Source organism: Xenopus tropicalis, chromosome 3, assembly GCF_000004195.4.
Source record: "Xenopus tropicalis strain Nigerian chromosome 3, UCB_Xtro_10.0, whole genome shotgun sequence".
NCBI lineage: Eukaryota > Metazoa > Chordata > Amphibia > Anura > Pipidae > Xenopus > Xenopus tropicalis.
This window is the reverse complement of record NC_030679.2, coordinates 64,031,079-64,055,376: the sequence shown is the minus strand read 5'-3', so window position 1 is coordinate 64,055,376 and position 24,298 is coordinate 64,031,079. Positions and strand designations below refer to the sequence as shown.

Here is a 24,298-nt window from a genome sequence, read left to right as displayed (position 1 = left end):
TGTTGCTTCCTTTCCACAGTGTTTAATACAGCGATTGAAGATAATGGTTTACGCCAGGTCTTCGTTGGTCTTGAAAAGAATTGTGTAATTTTGTAAATGTATTTAATAAATGTACAGATACATTTTCTGTAAATGAATTGTTTGAAGAATTCTGATTTGGAAGGGCAGTGTTTATTCATCTCTAAGAACTCAAAGAGAACCAAGGGATTGATTCAGTGCTGGGTCAAGTTCCTAATGCCACCATGTGTAAGTACCTCAGCTTCACAGCTGGCATACTGATAAAATACTTGTTATGATTTCCAGTACATGGCAACAAACTCATTAATAAGCTTTTTTTTTTTTTTTTTTTTTTGTAATGCCCATGGCTGCTGGGGGCTCTTTAAATTTGCTGTGCCACATGTTGTCAATAAAAAAACAACTTGACATAAAATAAAATATTATATTATATCATATTATATAAATATTACATAAAATGTAAATTAGAAGGCACTGGAAGGCAAATGGTTAAACATCTACTGCAGTTTGGTGTTTCTTTTCCCTTTGTATTTGTGTATACACACAGTTCCCAGATGCTTACATGTTTGCTAGTTCTTTCAAGGACAGTAAAATCCACAAATAAACATGGACTATTTTTAGTAATGTTAGATCAGAAACAGTGTGCTGTTTCCCAGGAGTATGTAGGAGTTCTATAGAATAGAGTAAGGATTCTTAAAGCAGAACTATCATAAAAAGGGAATCTGCTTAACTTGGGAGTGGGAGTGGTCCAACCATTCTTGACTGACATCTAATGTTCAACCCCCACCTGCCCATCTTTCCTATCTGATAGAAAACCTGGAAAATTCTTTAAAGAAAATCAAAAAATTCAACCCAATTCACCCTTACATTGTGTGACACTTTCCCTCTCACTCACCCTAATCACTAACAAACACATAGAGCACTATTTCAGTTATTTATTAGAAAAACATGAAAGAAGCCACATATCACTTGCTTTTTCTTTGCTGAGCAGCAGCAGTTGAATTATTTGGCACAAAGGCTCAGCAATTTGAAACATACATGCCAAGTGAGCTGGCAGGTGATTCTGGGAGTTGTAGTTAAACAATAACTTTAGGGCATCTACTTGCACATTCCCAAAAAACTACAATTTGTCTTGTGTAACTTATAAATGTTGTAGGAACAATAACTTGTGCTACTGTTCAATAAGTGCAATAACATTGTATACAAGCTAATTGATAACGGAATATATGGCCATTTCTTAAGAATACATGGACTGGCCTTGGGCAGGGTTAAAATACATTATCATTCAATAGAATTTTTTTGTTTTCTTTTTTTTTTTTTTTTACTTTATTTCCAAACTGGGAACAAGTTTGCAGAGGTTTCACTTTGTTTGCCTATACACCACTAGCAAGCCCATGGCACATGGGCTAGGCACAAATCCCTGTAGCAGAGTGAATGCTACAGAATGACCAGGTGGACCTGATGAGACTCAGCTGGCCAATCAAAAAGCCTGAAAACCTGCCCAATTAGTCTACAGGAGAGTTCTGACTGAGAGACATAGGGAGGTGACTGTGAATCCAACATACAGGAATCTATGTACCTGTATACACACAGAGGTCTGTAATATTGCTGCAATTGATGTGTCACTGTTACTGGTACTGATGAAGTCCCTTTTATACACTCTTTTGTAACACCTGCATCTGGCTACTGTATCTGCATGTGTAAATTCCAGGAGGGTGACTGACAGCTGACTTAAAGCTGCTGGTGTGCAGCACAAAACCCAAATGCAAAAGTATATGTTGAAATAAAGGATATAAGCAATAAGCTGCTTTACTGTTCTGTGTACCAATACAGCTTCATCAGCACCCAGCCCAGCTCCATTCCTTTACTTTCCCTTTGCACATGTTTGCTGTTTAGGGGTGTGGCCTCATGACATGTCACAGCAAATCAGCTTTCACTCTGCTCTGTCACTCACACATTTCTGCGTCACTGACACAGACCAGGGAGCCAGACATTCTGGACAGAGGGTGATGAACACATGAACATGAACACCTGAAATGAGTTGTTCCCAAACTGTGGCTCAAGTGGCAATATGCATGGTGGGAGGCAGCATTTAGAGAACAAAGGAGGCCACAGGACTGCAGGCGTGAAAGTGCCCCAAGGGAAAAATTATCCACCTAGAGACTGGAAATGTGACAATAGATGAATTATCTGGCACCTTTTCCAGTGGATATTTAGCTCTTCCTCCTGCCTGTAAGGTTGCTCCAGGGTTGCTCCAGCAACAGTGTGAGCTTTTATAGCAGGAGGAAGAAGAGTTGTACTCTGTCAGGAAAATGTAACATCTTACTGAACACTTGCCACATATCCATTAAGTATACAAGCAGCTCCCCCTCTTGTCAATATGACTTAAGCTGGCCATACACGTGGCGATCTCACAATGTTTCGTACGACCGTCGGTCGCACGAAACATCGTCAGATCCGACACACACCATTCAGGGCTGAATCGGCAGGTAAGGAGGTAGAAACAATAGGATTTCTACCTCCTTCTGCCGATTCAGCTCTGAAGGGAGAATTTTGGTCAGGCGCCTTCTATGGCGCCCGATCAAAATTTTCTAACCTGGCCGATCGGCGAGTCGACCGATATCAGCAGCTTCCTGCGATATCGGTCGGCTCGCTGACATGCCATACACGCACCGATTATCGTACGAAACGAGGTTTCGTACGATAATATCGGTGCGTGTATGGCCACCTTTAGAAAAGACAAGTAGAAAAAAAGGTGAACAAAGAGAAATGGCAAAATACAATGGCAGAAACTGAAAAGCGCATTTGCAATGAAAGATCATGCAGGGAACATACATAACAACTTGTGAGAAGGTTTTACTGGTAAATCACACAACACACGTGCAACACTTTCACAGTGTGGGTAGCAAGAACAGTATGGTGGATTGAGGAGGAGGAAAGAAAAACAATAGAGGGCAGCAATATAAGTGCAAATATCAATGTACACTTATTAACAAAATGTAGTGCCATCTAGAGGGCATTTTAGTATAGCACACTAGGGGTATATTTATCATGCTGTGCAAAAAGTGGAGTAAAACATTACTGGTGATGTTGCTCATAGCAGCCAATCAGATGCTTTGATTTGGTTTTCTAACTGTTGAACTAATTGCTGATTGGTAACATCATCAGTAATGCTTCACTCCACCTTTTACACAGCATGATGATGAGCGGAATTTTGAAGCAGGCATGGATTCGCTGTGAAATTACAGATTTTGCCATTAGTAATTTTTCTTGCAAAACTGCCGCAAAAATTCACAGAGTGAGGAAAAAGTCATGGCATAAGTTGTGGTCATGTCAAAAAAGTTGCGTATTTCAAAAAAGTTGTGCAGTTGCCGCATTTTGCAAATTTTTCGCCATTTGACAAATTTTCAGTGAGCAAAACAGAACGGATTCGCTCATCACTACTTATTACCAATAAGGATAGATGTATTGTTGGGTGATGATGTGGTGGCAGATTCCTTATTCACTTTAAGGGGCCCATTTTTCAAAGTACGATTGAGTCTGAATACAAAAAATTTCGTATTTTTTCAAAGTTTTAAAACAGTGTGTATTTTTTGCGATTTTTTAGTTAACTTGCGCAACTTTTTCATACTTTGGGACAATGTGTGCGACAAAATCGTATTTGTCGCAACAAGAAAGAAAGTTTCGGATTCATTCAAGCTTCGGTATCGTGACTTTCCTTGGGCCAGGTTGGAGCTGCAGAGTGCCATTGAGTCCTATGGGAGGCTTCCAAAATCATGCTCTGAAGGTTCAAAGTCAGGTTTTCCCGTCGTTTATGATCTTTTGGATATGAAAATGACTGTCGCAAACTATTGTTTCAATACGTAAATTTTGGATCGTAAGTACGAAATTTTCGTATTCAAATGAAACAAATTTTCGTGACAATTGCGATCGTCAGAAATGATCGGATTTCATGATTCGGTTTCATACCTTAGTGAATCGGCCCCATGGAGTGTCTTGAATATCTTGGACTGACATTCTGGGCAGAGCTACAGTAATCTCAAGGGTTACAGTTAGTTTTGTGTTTGTGTATTTCATATGATGGGCTTGAGGCACAGTTGACATTAATTAAACACATTATTCAGTGAGAAACACAACCATTTATTGGCTCAGAATTTAAAAAGGAGAAAAGGCACAGGTTACTTAGCAGATAACGGATAAGCTCTGTAGAATACAATAGTGTTTTATCTGTTATCTGCTAAGTGTCTGTGCCTTTTCTCCTTTGAATGGCTGCCCCCATGGCTACACAGCTGCATTCTTTATATAAACCATAGCAGTGTTTCTGAGGCAAACACACCAGTTGTACCAGTGCAGGGCAGCAGTACATTATATTGGAATTTCTTTTATACACTTGAATTTTTTGGTGTTACTGTTCCTTTAACAAGTAGCCCTATGCCCCAGAGCAATGACTGTCATCAGAGGGGATAGGTGTTCTGTCAGGGGCACCATTTAAAAGGGAGTCCGGAAAGCACACTGACCCAACTCAGTAGGGGGCTGCTGCCCTTGGGGCCCATACTGTGGCCCCACACCCCCCAAGGGACTCCCTGCCACCTGCCCAACCCCGAGAGTGCGTACAATATAGTTGCCTTTGGACGCATTGGGGGATGTAGATTAGCAGTCCGGGGGAGCACAGCAAGGATCAGTTCTGGGTCGGTGGGACCCACAGGGTTTTTTCCCTGTGCCCTGCTGGCCCAGTCTGACCCTAATTCTTGATGTTCTCCAAAACTCTCACTTGAGCAAAAATCCTGATATTAGCATTAGTGATGAGCAAAATTTTTCACCAGGCATGGATTCGCAGCATATTTCCACCTTTCACCATTGGTGGATTGTTTTGGGAAATGGGTGAAAAAATTTGCAGCGGAAAATTTTTTTGTTGACACATGCATAATTGTTATGGCGCACACACCAATTTTTTTCATGTGCATCATTTTCCACATTTCACAAATTTTTCAAGAAAATTTTTCCGGCGAAACAGATTCACTCATCACTAAATTAGCATTGCTAAAAATTGGCTCTAAACAAATTTACCTCAACTCATTTTTTGGGTTTTGACCCCCTTTAATTAACAACAGCTAGAAAACTGCAAACAGCAGTCTCTACTGTCTCTAAGGGTAGCTCCAACAGACTTCTACTTTTGGTCCATTTCTGACCTACACTGCAGATGTGTTGGGGGGCCTAGAGGCATTACATTCACACTGTGTATGTGTATCTTTGTTTATAAAGCGCTACTTATATACACAGCACTGTAACATAGTAAGTAACATAGTAAGTAAGTTGGGTTGAAAAAAGACATTTGTCCATCAAGTTCAACCATAATGCCTATATATAACCTGCCTAACTACTAGTTGATCCAGAGGAAGGCAAAAAAACCCCATCTGAAGCCTCTCTAATTTGCCGCAGAGGGGAAAAAATTCCTTCCTGACTCCAAGATGGCAATCTGACCAGTCCCTGGATCAACTAGTACTAAGAGCTATCTCCCATAACCCTGTATTCCCTCACTTGCTAAGAATCCATCCAGCCCCTTCTTAAAGTTATATAATGTATCAGCTAGTACGACTGATTCGGGGAGGGAATTCCACAACTTCACAGCTCTCACAGTAAAAAAACCTTTCCGAATATTTAAATGGAACCTCCCTTCTTCTAAACGAAGTGGGTGCCCTCGTGTCCGTTGGAAGGACCTACTGGTAAATAAAACATTAGAGAGGTTATTATATGATCCCTTTATATATTTATACATAGTTATCATGTCACCTCTTAAGCGTCTCTTCTCCAGTGTAAACAAACCCAACTTGGCCAGTCTTTCTTCATAACTGAGACTTTCCATACCCTTTACCAGCTTAGTTGCCCTTCTCTGGACCCTCTCTAATTCAATAATGTCCCGTTTGAGCACTGGAGACCAAAACTGAACAGCATATTCTAGATGGGGCCTTACCTTATTCTGTACAGTAGAATAGATTAATACAACAGTGGGCTATTAAAATAATAGATAAATACAAACTAGAAAGGGAAGTCTGATCTGTTGTTGGCTCCACCCACTTTTCTAACCTTGGACCACACTTATATAGTAAAAACCACTGTGCAAAGTTTGGGGACCCTGGTTTTAGTAGTGTCTTTAAATTTCCCCACTGAAAGTCAAAGAGTGACATCTGATTGGCGGTTGGTGGCTCCACCTCCTTTCTCTAACCTGGAACTACAGTTACCCAGTGACTAACTCTGCAAAGTTTAGGGGCCCTAGGATTAAAAGTTAAAGAACACCAGCAGTTTAAATTTAAGCCAATAAAAGTCAATAGGTAAATTGTGGTTGGTGGCCCCGCCCACTTTTTCTAACCTTGAGTCAAAGTCACCCAGCGACAAACAGTGGGCACCCTGGCATAAATAGTGTGAGAATGACAGCATTTTAAATTTAAACCAATAAAATTCAATGGATGAAATGTGATTGGCTGTTAGTGGCCCAACCCACTTTTCCTGTTTTTGAACTGCAGTCTCCCAGTGACCAACTTTGCAAAGTCTGGGGACTTCGGCATAAAAACTGTGAGACTTACAGCATTTTACACTTCACCATTGAAAGTAAATAGGTGAAATGTTATTGGCTGTTGGTGGCTCCGCCCACTTTTTTTTTACTTTGAACAGCAAATACCCAGTGACTAACACTGGAAAGTTTAAAAACCCTGGAATTAATACTTGAATAATGGAATCAGTCAGGGCCGGAACTAGGGGTAGGCAGAAGAGGCAGCTGCCTAGGGCGCAACGATTGAGGGGCGCCAGGCAGGAGCCTCTCCTGCCTACCCCTAGTGCTACTTTGTCATTGCCTCCGCCGCTTGTCATTAGCGGCGGAGGCAATGACCGATCAAATCGCCCCGCCCCCCCTGCACCTCCTCCTGTGCTTTGGCGCGCATGCGCCGTTCGGGGGGGGAGGAGAGGTGGGGGGAGTTGGCCGACCGGGTTGCCTAGGGCGCCGGGTCGGCTTGGCCCGCCCCTGGAATCCGTTTAAATATAAACCAATAAAATTAAATGGGTGGAAATGAATTGGCTGTTTTTGGCTCCACCCACTTGTTCTAACCCTGAATATGTAGTGAGCCAGTGACTGACTGTGCAAAGTTTGGGAACCCTGACATAAATAGTGTGAGAAAGGCAGCATTTTAAATTTAAACAAAAAAAATCAATAGGTGAAGTCTTATTGGCTGTTGGTGGCTCCACCCACTTTTTAAAACCTAAAAATGCAATCCCCTAGTGACCCTGGTGTTAATACTGTGAGAATGGCAGCAGGTTGAATTTCCCCATTGAAAATCAATAGTTAAAATCTGATAGGCTGTCAGTGGCTCCACCCACTTTTTCTAACTTTAAACCACTGTTACCTGGTGACTAGCTTGGGGACCTTAGTATTAATATTTAAAGAATGGCAGCAGTTTAAATTTAAACATAGAAAATCTATAGGTGAAATCTGATTGGCTGTTGTTGGCCCCGCCCACTTTTCTAAACTTGGAACATAGTCACCCAGTGACAAACTGTGCAAAGTCTGAAGACCCTGACATTAAACATGTGCGAATGGCAGCAGTTAAAATCCCCACTGAAAACAATTAAAGAAATGTGATTGGCTTTTGGTGGCCCCGCCCACTTTTTCTAACCTTGAGTACGTAGTCACCCAGTGACTGTGCAAAGTTTGGGAACCCTGACATCAAACCAATAAAATAGGTGAAATCTGATTGGCTAAAACTGCAGTCCCCTAGTGACCAACTGTGAAAAGTTTGGGGACCCTGGTGTTAATACTGTGAGAATGGCAGCAGATTGAATTTCCCCATTAAAAGTCAATAGGTAAAATCTGATTGGCTGTTGTTGGCTCAGCCCACTTTGAACCACAGTTACCTGGTGCCTAACTCTGCAAAGTTTGGCGACCCCGGTGTTATTACTGTGAGAATGGCAGCAGGTTGGATTTCCGCCAAGTCAATAGGTAAAATCTGATTGACTCTTCACAGCTCCGCCCACTTTTGGGCATCCAACAATCATCATATTTTCATTCAGGCTGACCCCATGGCTATGTGATTCAAGTTTGGGGAGTGTAGCCTCAAAGCTGTAAGATTAGCAGCAGTTTCAATTTCCCAATAAAAGTCACTGGGTGAAATTTGGTTGGCTGTTGTTGGCCCCTGCCACTTTAGGGGTCATCCAACAAATGTCGCTGTCATTCGGAGTGACCCCATTATTATGTTATTCAAGTTTGGGGAGTGTAGCTTCAAAGCTGTAAGAGTGGCAACAGTTTGAAAATCTGCCCTGTCAAAGTCAATGGAAAACTTGGGGTGTTTGGTGCCACAAAAATACGGGGGGCAGGATCGCTTAGAAAAGCACAAGCAACCTGCTCCACTATAGGGCGAAGAAGTGTGGAGAGTTTGGGTGTTGTACCCCTAAACCTGTAGGAGGAGTAGCATTTAGAAAATGGGGGGGGCACGAAGAAGAAGAAAAAGCGGAAGAATAAGCTGGAATAAAACCTGCAAGACATTCTTCAGAAATTTAGAAGACTGTATTGGGAGCCAAGAAAAGACCATTTGTGCAGCCTACAAGCTCTTTTCATCATTTCTAATCTGGGATTTTTGAGGTACTAAAAATTGCTTTTGTGAATTTTGAGCTATTCCAATGTGGGGAGTGTGGCTTGGTTTTTTCATGTTTTATTATTTTAGCAGGATATGAATATTAAACTTCAAGAGAAGAAATGTATCTCATCATACCCAGTTTATGGTCCTGCCTCATTTGTGCTCACTGCGCTTCAGTCAATTTCAGAAAGCCGTGGGATGCTTGCCGAGAAATAAAATGTACAGTATGCTGGGTTATGTAAAGTGTCTCGGAGTGTTCACATGTGGTTTATTTATTCCAGTTAGCCTCCTTACAGTTAGCCTTTATTTTTCTGATTTAGCCAACATAAGTAATCTTCATGCATATGTAACTTTTTAACCCCATATATGAGTTGTACCTCCAGCTTCAGTTGATATTAAAGGACAAGGCAACGCAAAATATAATTTTTTGCCTAATAAAAGAAAACAAAATTCTAAGCAGCTTTGCAATATACATTTATTACAAATTTGTAATGATTTTTGAGTTATTTGTATATATAATTGCTAGTAAAAGCAGTGTTTGCCTGTCCTTTTCTATTCCCTGGTGGCTCTGACTATTGAAACAATGTAACACAAGGCAGCAGCCTGACAGACTTGAATTGCTGGAAGAAACTGACAGTTGCAACATTGTTTTAAAAGTAACAATCAGGAGTTCAGTAAATGCTGCTTTAAATAGCAATTACATTTATACATAACTATAATATTTCATATTGGAAAATTGCTTAGAATTCTGTTTTATTATGCAAAAAATTATTTTTGGGGTTGACATGCCCTTTAAAGGGCTCATTAATTTCCACAAGCATAGTGGGCAACTTGTGCTTTTCCCCATAGTGAGTTGTGCCTAAAATCACTTTTATTAAAAGTACTTGCATCAAAATGTGTTCTTTGTACCTCCTTATGGTTGCGCTCTGCGCCAGTCTTTCCTGCATTCTGTTTGGAATTGGGTACTGCTGCATCTATTGACACAAAAGAACCCCAAAGTTTTCACCCCCTCCTGACCAGCCAGTAGCTCTGGGGTTTTTTCAGTGCCCCGCATGGAGATGATGTCAGTGAACTTAGAAAACTATCTGGCGCAACTTGCAACGAAAAGCACATGCAGTTGCGTCAGTTTTGATGAATCGGTAGGACCAGCACAGTTTGCATCCACAATTTGGAATTCTAGGAAAAAACAGTGCATTTTTGGAAAAATACATGGAAACATTTCCAGCTGCTTTCACTGGACATAATATTTGTGGCTTCATACTGGCTGAGATCTCGAGGCATCTGGGAGAATCATGGTTCCCTAAACAGATGAATTTTGTGAGCACTTCCTAGTGACCTACTTACTAATAATTTAAAAATGTGACATGATAAAACGTTATATTTAAACTTTTGTCCATATTGCTTAAATTGCATAAATTATTTTACCATATGTATTTGTTGCTACTTGTACATTAAGTCAAGCATCACTTATTCCCATATGTAATAAAAGGCACTTACTTTGCCCAGGTGCAATAATCCATATTAAAAAATAAAAAGTTTACTTTGAAACCAGCTGACCAGTATATGCCAACTGATGGGTTGCTAGAGGTAACTTTACCAGTAGCAAACTCAGCACCTTTTATTACATACCACATTCATTTTTTATGGCGATCCGAGTCCCAGAATCCCCATAGCATAATGGGCAGGTGGTAAAACATAGAATATTGTCTATGCATTTCTTCCAACCACAATAGACAAGGGTTCTCCATAGATCTCCATATTATACTGGAAATGTTTATGCCAAGAATTGTCCCAGGTTATAAAAACAATGACAATTGCACAGAAATATCTCAATTTTCCCATGGCTAGAATCTAGTCCCTCATTACAGACTGAATTGTGGGTAACATTTAGTCTAGGGTAGTCCACAAATTTTTATTGCCGGGGGCCTGGAAAGGTTAACTTACAGCCTTGTTCTGAAACTGATGTATCCATTTATAGTTTTGTGGCTGAGATTTAGTTAGGGAATGTCCAAAGTCCAAAACTAATTTCCTAGTCTAAGTACATTTTGTAAATTTCCTAATCTAAGCACTAATCACTGCATATATGAGGCAGACAGATATTCTTACTAAAGGTAACCCTGAATCAGTTATTAAAGGTTACACAAATCTTTTCTTAAATATAGTGATAAGTGGCACTGAAGACTGTCTTTTAGGAAGACTGGCAGCTCAAAATCAAGGGGTTAGACGTTTAAGGAGGTGTCATTTAAGAGATTGTAGCGTCTCACCAAGGGATTATAAAGTAGCAATTCCTTAAATTTGGTTAGTTATTCACCATGGCTGGAAATGTATTTGTAGAGGGTTGTACTGCACAAAGTAGTTACTAGCATTTTATGTTGGGGCTGGTTTTTCAGTATAGAATCAACATTTTATAACAAAGCAGTCCCCTAAAACTGAGTAAGGCACATATGTATTATATTATTTGGGTACAGTTACTGCAAGTAAATCTGGTTGTGGGTGATAGCTAGTGTAGAGAGAACCATTCCAATTTCCATTACAAAAGAGCAGAATTTCGGGTTAAAACCCAGCATTCCTCTCTTTAGGTAACCAGGGTTGATTCTTTCCTACCCCTGGTTGAGAGCCCCCGGGGAAAGGGTCTCACTTTGCCTATTTCTGTGTTTTAAGGGAAGAGTTCAAGTTTGATTTGAAAAATTTTTTATTATTCAGTTCTTTATATCTGAATGACAGGCCTCTTTAGCATACTGATCTTAAAATATTGCCTAGATTTTGTGCCCCTATTTATTTTAGGTTTGTGCTTTTCAGTGAGGCAAAAAAACTTCTGGATCCATACTCTGTGGATCCATACTCTATCCATACTCTATCTTGCCAGACTAATCACCTTTTATAAGGAGGTGAGCAGGAACCTAGACTCTGAAATGGCAGTGAATATGATATACCACACAAATGGTCACCGTTAAGTTAAAGAATATTGACCTGAAATACAATATATTTATTCTGACAGAGTACTGAAGGATAGATTACAAAGTGATAGAGTGGTGGTAAATTAAAAAAAAAATGTTCTGATTAAACCTGGGTACTGCAGGGTTTTGTCCTTGGTCTTTTGCTTTTTAATTTATTAATGGTCTTTAAGTACTGTTTCTATTTTTGCTGATGATACTAAATTTCTGTGCAGGATGCACAGAGATTTAACCAAAGAATTGGGCAGCAAACTGGCAAATGATATTCTATGTTGCTAAATGCCAGGTTGGTAGAAATTATATAGAGTTATACAATGGTAGTGAGCTAGGGGCATCCTTAATTCAGAAGTATTTGATAATTTATGCGAATAACAAGCTGTTTAATGCTAGACAGTGGCTACAAAAGCAAAACAAATAAAAGTGCTGCATAAAAGGGCACTAACTTAAGGGATACAAACAAAGTTTTGACTCTTTATAGCCCCCGGTAATGCCTTACATTGAGTATGCAGTGCAGTTGTGGGTCCCAGTCCTTAAAAGGGATATAAATGAGCTGGAGAGAGTGCAGAGATGTGCAGGCTGGGGTTGTTTTTCCTGGAAGAAAGGCACTTGTGAGGGGACATGATTACTCTTTACAAGTACATAAGAGAACATTATAGACAGGTGATCTTTTTTGCATAGTTAAGAAATAAAAAACAAGAGGCCACCTCAACAGACTCGAGACCAAACTCTTATTTTAAACAGTGAGTATGGTTCTTCACAGTGAGGACAGTGAGGTTGTGACTGGGTAATGTTATGATAGTAGATTTTATTAATGATTTTATTTTGCAGACCCTCTGCTTTACAAAAACTCTGTGCACTACCCTCTATGGAAAGCTAAGGGATGCCAAGTCAAATACTGTGCCTCAGTTGGTCTTGTTCTCTGCCTTCTCAGATGATAAGAGTTGTACCAGCAGCAGATATCATTGCTATAAATCCCCCACTTGTTAGCAAAATATTTTTATTCAAAATTTGGCAAAATTAAACAGTTATAACAGTGCTCAGCTGCTATGCCAACATACACAATATTAAGTCAAATGTACTATGTGAAAACATAAAAAAGCACACATTGGCAAAGAAGCTGGAAATGTGCCAAAAAAACCCACAGAAGAGCCAATTGCATGTAAATGGAGGGCTGCTGAAATTCATCTACAACTTTCAGTGTTAAAAATTCATAGATCCATATAAAATACAACAATTACAATCATTTCAATAGCAAAATTGTTAATATTGAAAAACACCATTTTTTTGTTTTGTCATAACTTCTGAAACTGACCTTGTAAGTGGGGTTGCCACTTGGCCGGTATTTCAATGGCCTACTTGCAAGAGATAGTGAATCCCTGTGTTATTACAAAAGAGAGTAAAACATCCTACCCAGGCATTAACAAAACCAATTTTTAAGGTTCATTAGTATACTGTGAGGCATAGGTAGGGGCCCAATTCTCAATTTCACATCAGTTAAAGGGTATATAACTCTCACTCTCCAGTAGGAAAAAAATGACTTCAATATAGAAATAAATTCCAAAAGCTTCAGCATCCTCCCCAGTGTCAATCCAGCTCTTACTGATGCCAAAAAATATAAATGAAACTTCCTATACAGCCATGGGTGGTGTGAATGCCAGTGAAAAAACAAACATAACTTTTTCGAGAGGCACATCTTTCCAGGGCTTCAAACCCTTTCTCTATTTTCCAGCCTTTTGTAAAAGTACAACACAATGGGGCTGATTTACTAAGACACGAATTTGAATCCGAATTGGAAAACGAACATTTTGCGTCTTTATCGTATTTTTTGCGATTTTTTCGGCGCCTTTACGACTTTTCGGAAATTGTTGCGACTTTTTCGTTACCAATACGATTTTCGCGAAAAAACACGAGTTTTTCGTAGCCATTACGATTCGCTCGTATCTTGTCGCGACTTCATATTGAGCGCTCGTAAGCGGCGGGCGAAACTTTCAGACTTAGCATGATTTTGGAAGCCTCCCATAGGACTCAATGGCACCCTGCAGCTCCAACCTGGCCCAAGAAAAGTCACCATACTGAAGCTTGAATGAATCCGAAAGCTACGAAAAAATCGCAACATTTTGCGCAACTTTCGGAATGGCTACGGAAAAGGCGTGCAAGTTTTAACACTACGAAAAAATCGCCAGATTTTACGCAACATTCAGATGGCAACGAAAAAGTCGCGATAATTTTCCGAAAAAATCGCCAAATACCGATCATTGCGAAAAAAACGCAATCGGACGCATTCGGCCGGTTCGTGAGTAAGTAAATGGGCCCCAATGTGTCTTTTTGTTTTTTGGCCTCATCTACTTTTACTGTCCAAACTAGTACAGTATATGGCCTGTTTTCCCACCATAAAATGAGGAAGGTACAGTAGATTTCATTTGCTGGTGTTCAATTTTCACAATACCCTCCTAATGTTATTATAGGTTCCAGATATCTTTTCTTTATAAAATTTTGAATGTGGTTTGAGGGAAAGGCATAGAAGGAAACATATGTCGTTTTGCAAATCTTCTGACCACCCAGACATTTTATACAGTTGACCTGGTCCTTAATGAGGAAGTTAGACCCTAATGGCAGCATTCCTAGCAGCCATTTTATATTTCTCAACAGCATTCTGTATAATATTGTAACATCATATATGCGACTGGTGATTTTTATCAATACTAATCAGATAGAGGGCACACGTGTATTTTACGACAACAGTTTTTTAACTTGTGATGACAACCCAATGCCAGCTGTGAATTGCAAAAATAACTTTATGCACATGACATGATTTTTCTCTTTTTTAAAATTACTTTAAAAAGCACATTATAAATGAATGCAATCACATTAAACATCAAATTTTCCAGTAGTGTAAGTATTTAGTATGCAAAAAACAAAATTATTACATAGTGAAACTGATTTACAAACATGGGTAAGAAATTACCCATGCAAATGCTGTGTTAGCTTTCAGTTTTTAGCTTATATGCAGCTGCACTTGTACAATTTAGTACCTACGTATGTTAATCAGCCCCAAAATTCTATGCACTTTTTAGGCTAATAACAGCCAATCCGTTGCCATTCTATCCCCTCTGTGTGTGCGCTGGCTGCTTCCTGTGGTGTGCACAGCTGATGTTTCTGTGAACTCTTCTATATTATTATATTTAATGCTTTGATTGATTATTTGTCCTCCTTTCAACAGGGTGTATGGATGCATTGTACAGTCCTTGAGAGTTTCTGTTCTGCAGAATCTTCCTTTAAAAATTTATTTGAAAGCACTGACTTTTCTTTGGAGTTTCTCCACTTCATTCTTCGGTTTTGGAACCAGATCTTAACCTGGCGAGAAAATCGGTAATGCAAAAATATTTAATTTATGTCACAAGGCTGTAAATAAAAAAAACACTGTATGTCCTGTCTGATAATGACACCCTAAATGTCATCCTTCCATAGGAATACTGTGCCATACCTATTGCTTCATTTGTGGGCCCTGAAGAACAAGAATATTGCTATTTACAAATGCTAAATACCGTGTTTCCCCGAAAATAAGACACTGTCTTATATTTTTTTAAGCTCCAAAATATGCACTAGGTCTTATTTTCAGGGGATGTCTTATTTTTCCATGAAGAAGAATACAGTACAGATTTATCGCCCAGCCCTAGGTGGGTGTCTTATTTTTGGGGGGTGCCTAATTTTCCGAGGGGGGTGAAAAATCAGGGGGGTGCCTTACTTTCGGAGGATGTCCTATTTTCGGGGAAACAGGGTACAGGATTAATTCACTCAGAGACATTAAGGGACTGATTTATCAAAATATGAGATTAGAGTTCACCACAGAAATTCACCTAATTCGTTCCTATGTACTTTTTAGAAGCGTATTAATGAATGGGTGAAAGTTGGAGTTCACCATTTGATAAATACACTTCTAAAAACACTATAGGAATGAATAGAAAGTAGGTGAATTTTGTGTGGCGAGCTATAATCTTCCAGTTTAATAAATCTGCCCCTAACTAATGTTGCCTTTAAACCAACAGTCAACCATAAGTCAACTAGTGCATTACTGACACCAGTCAAATATTTTTTCATAGATTCCCTCTGTATTAAAATTATTCCTTGCCTTTATCTGTGAATGTTCTAATGACCCATTACTTTCATCCTTGCATCTCTTGCTTTATGCTTAGTCCTACAGCCCAATGACAGACAAATTATTTTCTGTATTTTGCAAAAGAAAATAAACTACATAAATTTGCTATAATAATTACTGCTGCATTCCTGCATATAGTTAATTCACACAAATGCATGGTCACACAATCACATGTAACAATATCTAGAATAATATAGAGAACCAGCCAAGCCCTTGTCTGTGTGGGAAACCACAAAGGGATATATATTTATTATTGTGTGCAATTCTCATATATATTTACTTAGTGATGTTTGCCTTTACCAGAAAGGTAATATTATCCTTATTACAGAAATACAGTCTGCAGTCTTTCGTTGCAACTTTATTAGACATGTGCTGAGCCTTTTTGGCATTTTACCACATATTTTGCCACATATTGCTATAATAAAATTCATCTACTCCTGGTTGAGGAAGCCTTAGCTCACCGCACAGACTCTATGTAAATGAATGATGTACCTGAGATTCCTTTAGTGCAAGATTTACTGCCAGATTCTTTCTGTCAACCTTGCTGATGTACTTTTGCTTCTGGAACATCTTCTCAAGAGATTTTCTTTGCTCCTCTGAAAAAACCGCCCTTCTTAAAATGACACGCCTTGTCTTAGAGCTTGCATCCTGGCCACATAAGGGCGGCAGCATTTCATTTCCTACACAATAAACATTTAAACTGCATTAAAATGTGGGTACCTATTATTATATCTATTTGATAACAGCTGCAAACATTGCAAGTAGCATACTGATACTACAGATCATATAAATCTAATTGCTGAAAGAGGTTAAGTTCAGTTTTAACTCACAATATAAAGGTCTTCAAAGAGACCTATTAATACTGAAGTATTGCATTAGGCCCTTGTCCTAATGAAACCTTTATCTACTAATATGTAGTTGTCACTGCAATGAACTATTGCTTGAAGGCAATTCTTAAATATCATTTTATGCAAAATGTTATTTTACTGTGAATTCAACTAACATTGGCACCTGTTATATATGCTGTCCTGCTAATGCCTAATTCCAGATCACACTGGAGAATCACTTCTGCCAATGGTAGTGATAGATATCTGCTTAATCAGTGCAACAAAACTGATTTGCTTGGTAGAAGACCACCTTGTAAGAGTGAGCAAATGGTTTAGTCATGGTTTCAGTTTCTTCATTGGCCATCAATACATACTTGTTAAAGAGACAAATAATAGGTCACTTTCAAAACTGTACATCATTCTGGGTTAATAGACAATCCCAGTAGTTGATAATGTGCCTTGCGTATTTAATCAGTTTCCCTGTATGCTCTCAATTTCTTTTCAGGTAGGAAAAGGTTATAGGTTAGATGAGCTGAAAGGAGTCTATAAAAGTCACTTTCATTCACTGTTTTATTTTTCAGTCAAGTGTTTTAAATTGTCTGCAGAAACACCATTGGAATGCAAAAAAAGGAGAAAAGAGTGCATACGGGTCTCCGCTTTATTGTAATACAAAAGAGCAAGTGACCCTTGTGAAGGCCTTTTCACCGTGCAGTGGTTCTTAAAGTTCATCTGCACAGTGAAAAATTGTGGTGAAGTCGCGTGTGGAAGAGCGAAGTCAAAGTGGCGATTGGTCACGGTGCTATCATCTATTCTGCTTTGTGTAAAGCTATGCTAAATGCTCTGTGGGAAAGTAAAAAACCCTTAAAGGAAAACTCATACGCTCAAAGCTCATTTCATTGTCAGTTTGTATGGTCTCTGTATGTAAGAGTCATTGACTTCTGGGACTGTTCACAAAACCAACCCAATATGTTGGTGCACACTCTCGAAGTAAAATGCCTCAAAATACAATTAATTTCTGCTTTATATTTTTATGATATTTGCTGAGTTAGGATATTACAAACATTGCACAGTGCATATGTCACTATCAATTCAACATCATCAACTCAAAAATGGCTAAACTTTTTTTTATATAGGAGGATTTGTTTGTTCCTGAAACACAGTGAAACCAGAAAAATTGTCCTACTTCAACAGACTGCCTTGTATTTTATCGCACAAAACATGCAGCTAAACTAATTTTTTCAAAAAAACAATAAAGAAAACAGAGCTCTCATTTATCACCCTAGGTCAGTTTATTGTGGAATGTACATACCGGTACTTTGTTTTTTAAATACATTTTCATTATAATAAGGTCTGCTTATTATTTATGCTTATATATTTTTTTTCATTTTGCAATAGAGGCTATTATTATTCAGTTCCATTACTAGAGTAACATTATGGGGCTGATTTACTAACCCACGAATCCGACCCGAATTGGAAAAGTTCCGACTTGAAAACGAATATTTTGCGACTTTTTCGTATGTTTTGCGATTTTTTCGGATTCTGTACGAATTTTTCGGATCCAATACGATTTTTGCGTAAAAACGCGAGTTTTTCGTATCCATTACGAAAGTTGCGTAAAAAGTTGCGCATTTTGCGTAGCGTTAAAACTTACGCGAAAAGTTGCGCATTTTTCGTAGCGTTAAAACTTAACGCTACGAAAAATGCGCAACTTTTCGCGTAAGTTTTAACGCTACGCAAAATGCGCAACTTTTTACGCAACTTTCGTAATGGATAGGAAAACTCGCGTTTTTACGCAAAAATCGTATTGGATCCGAAAAATTCGTAAAGAATCCGAAAAAAACGCAAAACATACGAAAAAATCGCAAAGTACTGATCATTATGAAAAAAACGCAATCGGACTCCATTCGACCCGTTCGTGGGTAAGTAAATCAGCCCCTTTGTATGCTTTAAAATGCTTGGTAACAAGAAAGCTATTAGCCTCTTGCATGGTTTAGTGTTCATGGAGCATTTTCAATTGTTCCATGCACCTAAATCTGATAAATCTTCGGAAGGGGCACTGAATGGGGCTGCTGTTATTTTTCTGAGGAATTAGATACTTACCATGGCATCACCAATTAGTTTTCCAGGACCCATTAAATCCTGCTGCCTTAGGTTTACAGAATAAGTCAAGCATTACTGATGAAGCATAAAGACTTACTTGGAAAAGCAGTGGGGGATGCAGGGTGCTGACAGGACCCACCACAGCAAGCTGAGTAGAATGGTGCAGATTGCAGATAGCAGTACTTTGAGAAAGCTGTAAAAAGAATCACAGCATTAATCTAATTAATTACCCAGTCAACGGGTATTAGTTTTTTTGTCCCTACTAGATCTCTCCACGATTAAAAACAAATACATTTTCACTATTAATATGTATATAAACATCTAGTCACCTTAACAGTAAAGCTATGTAACAGTACTAATGATTAGCTAAGTTGAATATGTTTTATATGCATTTCTTTATGCTTACACCATACTGTTGAGCAATGAAACAAATACATATATTGTTTTTTTGTATATATATTTGCAGGTTCTGGCACATGTTGGGGCTCATTTACTAACCAATTTTGAATTTTAAACTTTTCCGAGTTTAATGCGTCAAAATCCAAATTTGACAATTCGCCGGATTAAACTTGCCAAGTTCATGTAGAAGTCAATGGCAAAGGTCCGTTCCCTTTCCTTGAAGTTCTTTCTTTTGTCTTGAAACGTTAGAGATTTTACTGAGTTTTGTCCAAAAATCCAGACTTTTTCGAATTGTCGCAGCCAAAAAATGATTGCTCTGTTAGGCTACAGTTTTATTGTTATTGTTTGTTTTCAAAACTTCATTCTCTCATTTAAGCCACCCTCTGGTTGCTAAGGTAATTTGAACCCTAGCAACAAGATAGCTGCTGAAATTCCAAACAGGAGAGCTGCTGAACTAAAATTGAAATATTTTAAAAGCTACAAATAATAAAAAATGAAGAACCATTTCAAATTGTCTCATAATATTACTCTATATACCAGTGATCCCAACCAGTGGCTCATGAGCAACATGTTGCTCACCACCCCCTTTGATATTCCTCCCAGTGGCCTCAAAGCAGGTCTTCCAGTTTTGGAGGCATAAAGACCATGGGTACTACCAAACAGAGCCTGTAGTCTGCCAATCCACAAAATAACCAATTACAGCCTTTTTTTTTAATGCTTATATTGCTCCCCAACTTTTTAAATGTAGCTCGCGGCTTAAAAAGGTTGGGTAGTAAAGGTATGGTGCTATACACCATACTAAAAGTTAGCTCAAAGGTGAACAACCCCTTTAGGGCAAAGATATATTGGGCAATAAGTTGCTGCATCTTTTTAAAAATGTGGGCGTAGTGACTAATTGTGGCTACTTTCCCTGCCGTAGACTACTATATAAGTCTCTGTGACTAATCGCACGCGGTATCATTGTAGCCACCAAGAAATGTGGAACTTTAGAAATAAGATGGGTGCAGTACAGGGTATGTAATTTATAAAAGTCACCTTCAATACGTGGTTCTCCCGTTATTAAATATTTATAAATATACAGTCATTTAGGTATGGGATCTATCTATCTACAGTATCTAAAGTTGCTATACATAAATGTAAAAAGGTACAAAAAAAAGCCATAGCATTCTCAATTCTGCACAAAAAAACAATAACAAAAAAAAGTGCTTTTTTTTTTTTGCTTTTTGGGTGGAGACACACAGAGCTACTAGTAGCAGCTACTTGTCACGGCTACTAAATGCCAGAAAATACCCTGCAATACTGAGAATTGCCTCTGCTAAAACACACGTAAAGACAATTATCAGTAAATGATTAGCATTATATATTTCTGTAGCTGTGTCAAGTAGCTGCTACTAGTAGCTCTGTGTGTCTTCAGCACAGTTCATGTTAACTTAAAGTGATACTGACATGAAAAAACAACTTTTTAAAATATAAATCTACATAAAAAGTTGCCTATAGGTTGTGTTGATCATTTTTTACTGATATGGCTGCTTTTGTAAGTAATTGTTACTTGAAATCCCAAAACCTGACTGTTTTGCCAACCTGACTGTCCCTTCTCAGCCTGTCAGTTACAGCTTCTTATGCTAACGGCCCCCTGCTGGACAAATATGGCAGCCCCCTCATAGAGGAACATGGTTGATCAGATAGGTAATGTAAAAGCTTGGCCAAATACTTTTATGGCAAAATTATAAATAGCATGCAAAGACAATGTTATGATAGATGTAAAAATGGTTTCATTTCTGGTGTCAGTATCTCTTTAATTAACGTTCCATTAACTAAATTTGCTCTTGGGGGCCATGATAGTTTCATTTGGATATCATTGAGAAGCACCGGAACTAGCACTGAGTATGTTATTGTCACTTAAATGATACACTTAAATATGTATCATTATATAGAGTGCTATGGATATGCAATTGTATGTATTATACCAGGGTATTAAGCATATTTAGGCAATTAGACAGCCCTGACCGCAGTACAATCACGGCGGCCTTTCCTAATTACAGCATCAGCTGCTTTCATCTATGAAGAAATCTACAAGGACAAATATTACAAAATGGGCACCAATGTTAGATTTAATTTTAATTCTCAGCAGCAAAGAGTATCTTTCAGACTTTCATAAATCTTGACAGCTGTAATTCTAGCTTAATTACATCAAGTAATGGTTGGTTTCTCAGCTGCTTTCAAATTAATTATATATTGTATAATTTTAACATTAAGTTACTCATTATGACGAGCTAGGTTTTACATAGTATAGTTAGAACACAATAATCTACTGCACATTTAAACAAGTTACACGAGAGGAGAGGACAGAGGAAATTCTATTGTCTGAATTGTACAAAATTGATGTTGCTTTTTATATAAACATGTACATTAGCAACTAATATAAAATCATAATCTTCCATCTAATGACAGCACCAAAAATTGCAATTTGCTTTCCTAGGCAGAGGGAGCATTCCTTATGTATTTTAAATAATTGCAAAACCCCTGCTCAGAGAAATCAGAGACAAAGATTACATTGCAGATAATATTTCAGCTGCATGCTGCTTTATTTCCAGTAGCTATTTTATAGTAATGCCATTTTGATTTTATGAAAAAGTTTTTAAATATATATAACAATATCCCCTCCAGCAGCTTTGTTCCTAAAACTATCTAAACTTTATCTCAAAGTGGATGTTATAGTTCCCAACAGAGCACTGGGCTACATCATTACCTGTTTCATATACATCCCCTGTAAAAGGATGTGGGTAAAAAGGTTGTCGCCTGTCTGACGTGCGAAGAAGTTGGAAAGTCCAAGTTCTGGGATATGTGCTCCCTAGAGAGCTAAATTGTTCTTTTGTTGGGCACTGTGTGACAGGCACATGGCTGTAAGCCACAGGGAGGCACTTCATGGCCAAAGGGTCCACATCCTTCAACAAATCATCAATCAGAAAGCTTCTTCCCAAGTTTCCAAATACAGGAGGTACTGTGGAACTTTGTATGTGAGCTGCAGGTCTTGGAAGGTCCCAGCCCCAAAAAGTAGATGATAGTGCTCCAGGGTCCATTCTGCAAGCACAGCTGAATAAACTTTTCCTGTCTGGCTACTAGTTTTCCAAAATGCAAGCACAGATTTTTAAGCAAGGAGATGGTTTTGGATGGCTACAAAAACACTTGTTGTACTTAGTGCTCCATGGATAGCTTAATGAGAATCCGGGGAGATAGGAGAGTAGTTTCTTTAGGGAGAAGGTGTGTCCATCCATTCATTATGTCAAGTGGGGTATGACATGGCCAACAATAAACTGCTGCACAGGGTTAAACTCAGTAAAGGGCTATACTGAGCTGGGGTCTCAATGTGCTTGCTGTAGTGTAAGGAGATGCAGTTGAACAAGCCCTTTCTGCCACAAAAGTAATGCCTATGAGGCATTTTAGTGTTAAAATAGAGGAGGAGGTGGTAAGCAATGCTTTGCTTGGAGGTCAGCTGCACAGCATACCACTGTAACGGGAAAATATCCATATCCTGTATGCAAGCAGGACATAGTTCTATTTCATTGGTATATTATACATAGTATTTTATTGCACAATATGGCATAGTATATTTGTGTTTATGTGAGTGACAGCTGCCCTACTACTAGCTGAGGGAAGAAAATTAAATACCCAAGGACAAAACTAACAAAGCCATGCTTCCAACAAAACAATGTACAATTAAAATGTAATCAAGTAGAATAAGCTGGAAAAGAATATCAACAAATCTCTATAGGGCTGATTTAATAAAATTCAAGATAAATTATTTTTCCACAATTCAAGTTTTTCCTGGAAAAACAAACATGATTGTGAGTGTTTTCTAATTTGGGTATTTAAGGGTTTATTTAAAAAAAATTGAATTTAAAGACTGGACAGTTACAACCTGAAAAGCTTTTGTTAAAGTCTATATAGGATCTGCATTTTCAAGCAATTTTAAATGCAGGCTTTTAAAATAAATTCAATATTTTACAGACTCATTGAAAATAAATAATAGAATGTTTGATTCAAGGTTTAAATATTCTGGTAAAAAAAAAATCTGAATTTTAGTACAAATGGCTTCCAGTGTTAGTGCTGTTCATTTTTTCAATGTTGTGGGTTGCTTATTTAACATCCACTACTTCTGGTGGGTCAGATAAGTTGGGCCATAAAAATCACTTGTCCTTGGGCTTATGGCTTGACAGCTCTGAAGTTACTACATTATGTGATTGTTTCTTTTAATCTAAGGCATATAGACTTGCAGCAAAGCCTTATTCACTGAGCTGATAAATGATTATTATAATGTTAACAGTAGATGACGTATCATATTCTTTAGAAAACCTTATATATTGTAGTAATAGGATGCTCAAGCTTGTGACCTTCCAGTTGTTGGAACACTAAAATTCCCAGCATCGCCTGACAGCTGAGGTTACAATAATTGTGAAAAATTAAGATGAAAGCAATAACTAACCAAGCTTTTTTTCTTTTAGTTATAAAAGCGTTCTATGTAACTATATACATGCAGCACAGTAAATCCCCATGCATAACCAATAGGGATGTAGCGAACCTCAAAAAAAAAGTTCGCGAACTTACGCCAAAAAGTGCGAATATTCGCGAACTTTGGGAACCCCATAGACTTCAATGGGAAGGCGAACTTTAAAACCTAGAAAAGCCATTTCTGGCCAGAAAACTAATTTTAAAGTTGTTTAAAGGGTGCCACGACCTGGACAGTGGCATGCAGGAGGGGGATCAAGGGCAAAAATTTCTCTGAAAAATACTTTGTTGACACAGCGTTGCTTAAATCGCAAAGGCAGTTGGCAGCCCTAGCGGAAATACGCAGCATTTTTTGCTATTTCGCACTATTACCACCATGGAAACTGGATTTGCTGAAAAACGCCATGTGTGGCTTGCGCGGCGTTTTTAGGCCGAGAAAAAACGCAGCGGAAAAACGCCACGCGAACTCAAATTGCGAACATACGCAAAAAGTTCGCGAAACTTGCGCGTTCGCGAACACCCGATGTTCGCGCGAATTAGTTCGCCGGCGAACAGTTCGCTACATCTCTAATAACCAACACCTGCTTATAAGGACCAACCATAGAGTGTTTCCTGCTTTGCCAAAAAGTATGTTCAGCCCAAGCCCTGGCCATTGAACTTATGCTAACAAGTCTTATACTGTTCCTGTAAACACACGAAAAAACAAATACCTATAAATAC

General features: G+C 38.5%; 2 protein-coding genes across 2 annotated transcripts in view; one reads left to right on the top strand and one right to left on the bottom strand.

Annotated features, from left to right (window-relative positions):
* Nucleotides 1-24,298, top strand: part of ano6 (anoctamin 6) — a 98,891-nt gene that overhangs the window by 2,319 nt on the left and 72,274 nt on the right. The gene's annotated exons all lie outside the window — the stretch shown is intronic.
* On the bottom strand, nucleotides 13,870-22,325 carry dbx2 (developing brain homeobox 2). The gene is made up of 4 exons (XM_002932821.4): nucleotides 21,822-22,325; nucleotides 18,771-18,866; nucleotides 16,239-16,426; nucleotides 13,870-14,944 (listed from the first exon to the last, which is right to left on the bottom strand). The coding sequence occupies exons 1-4, from the start codon at nucleotides 22,150-22,152 to the stop codon at nucleotides 14,804-14,806; spliced, it is 756 nt and encodes a 251-aa protein (XP_002932867.1). The 5' UTR covers nucleotides 22,153-22,325; the 3' UTR covers nucleotides 13,870-14,803.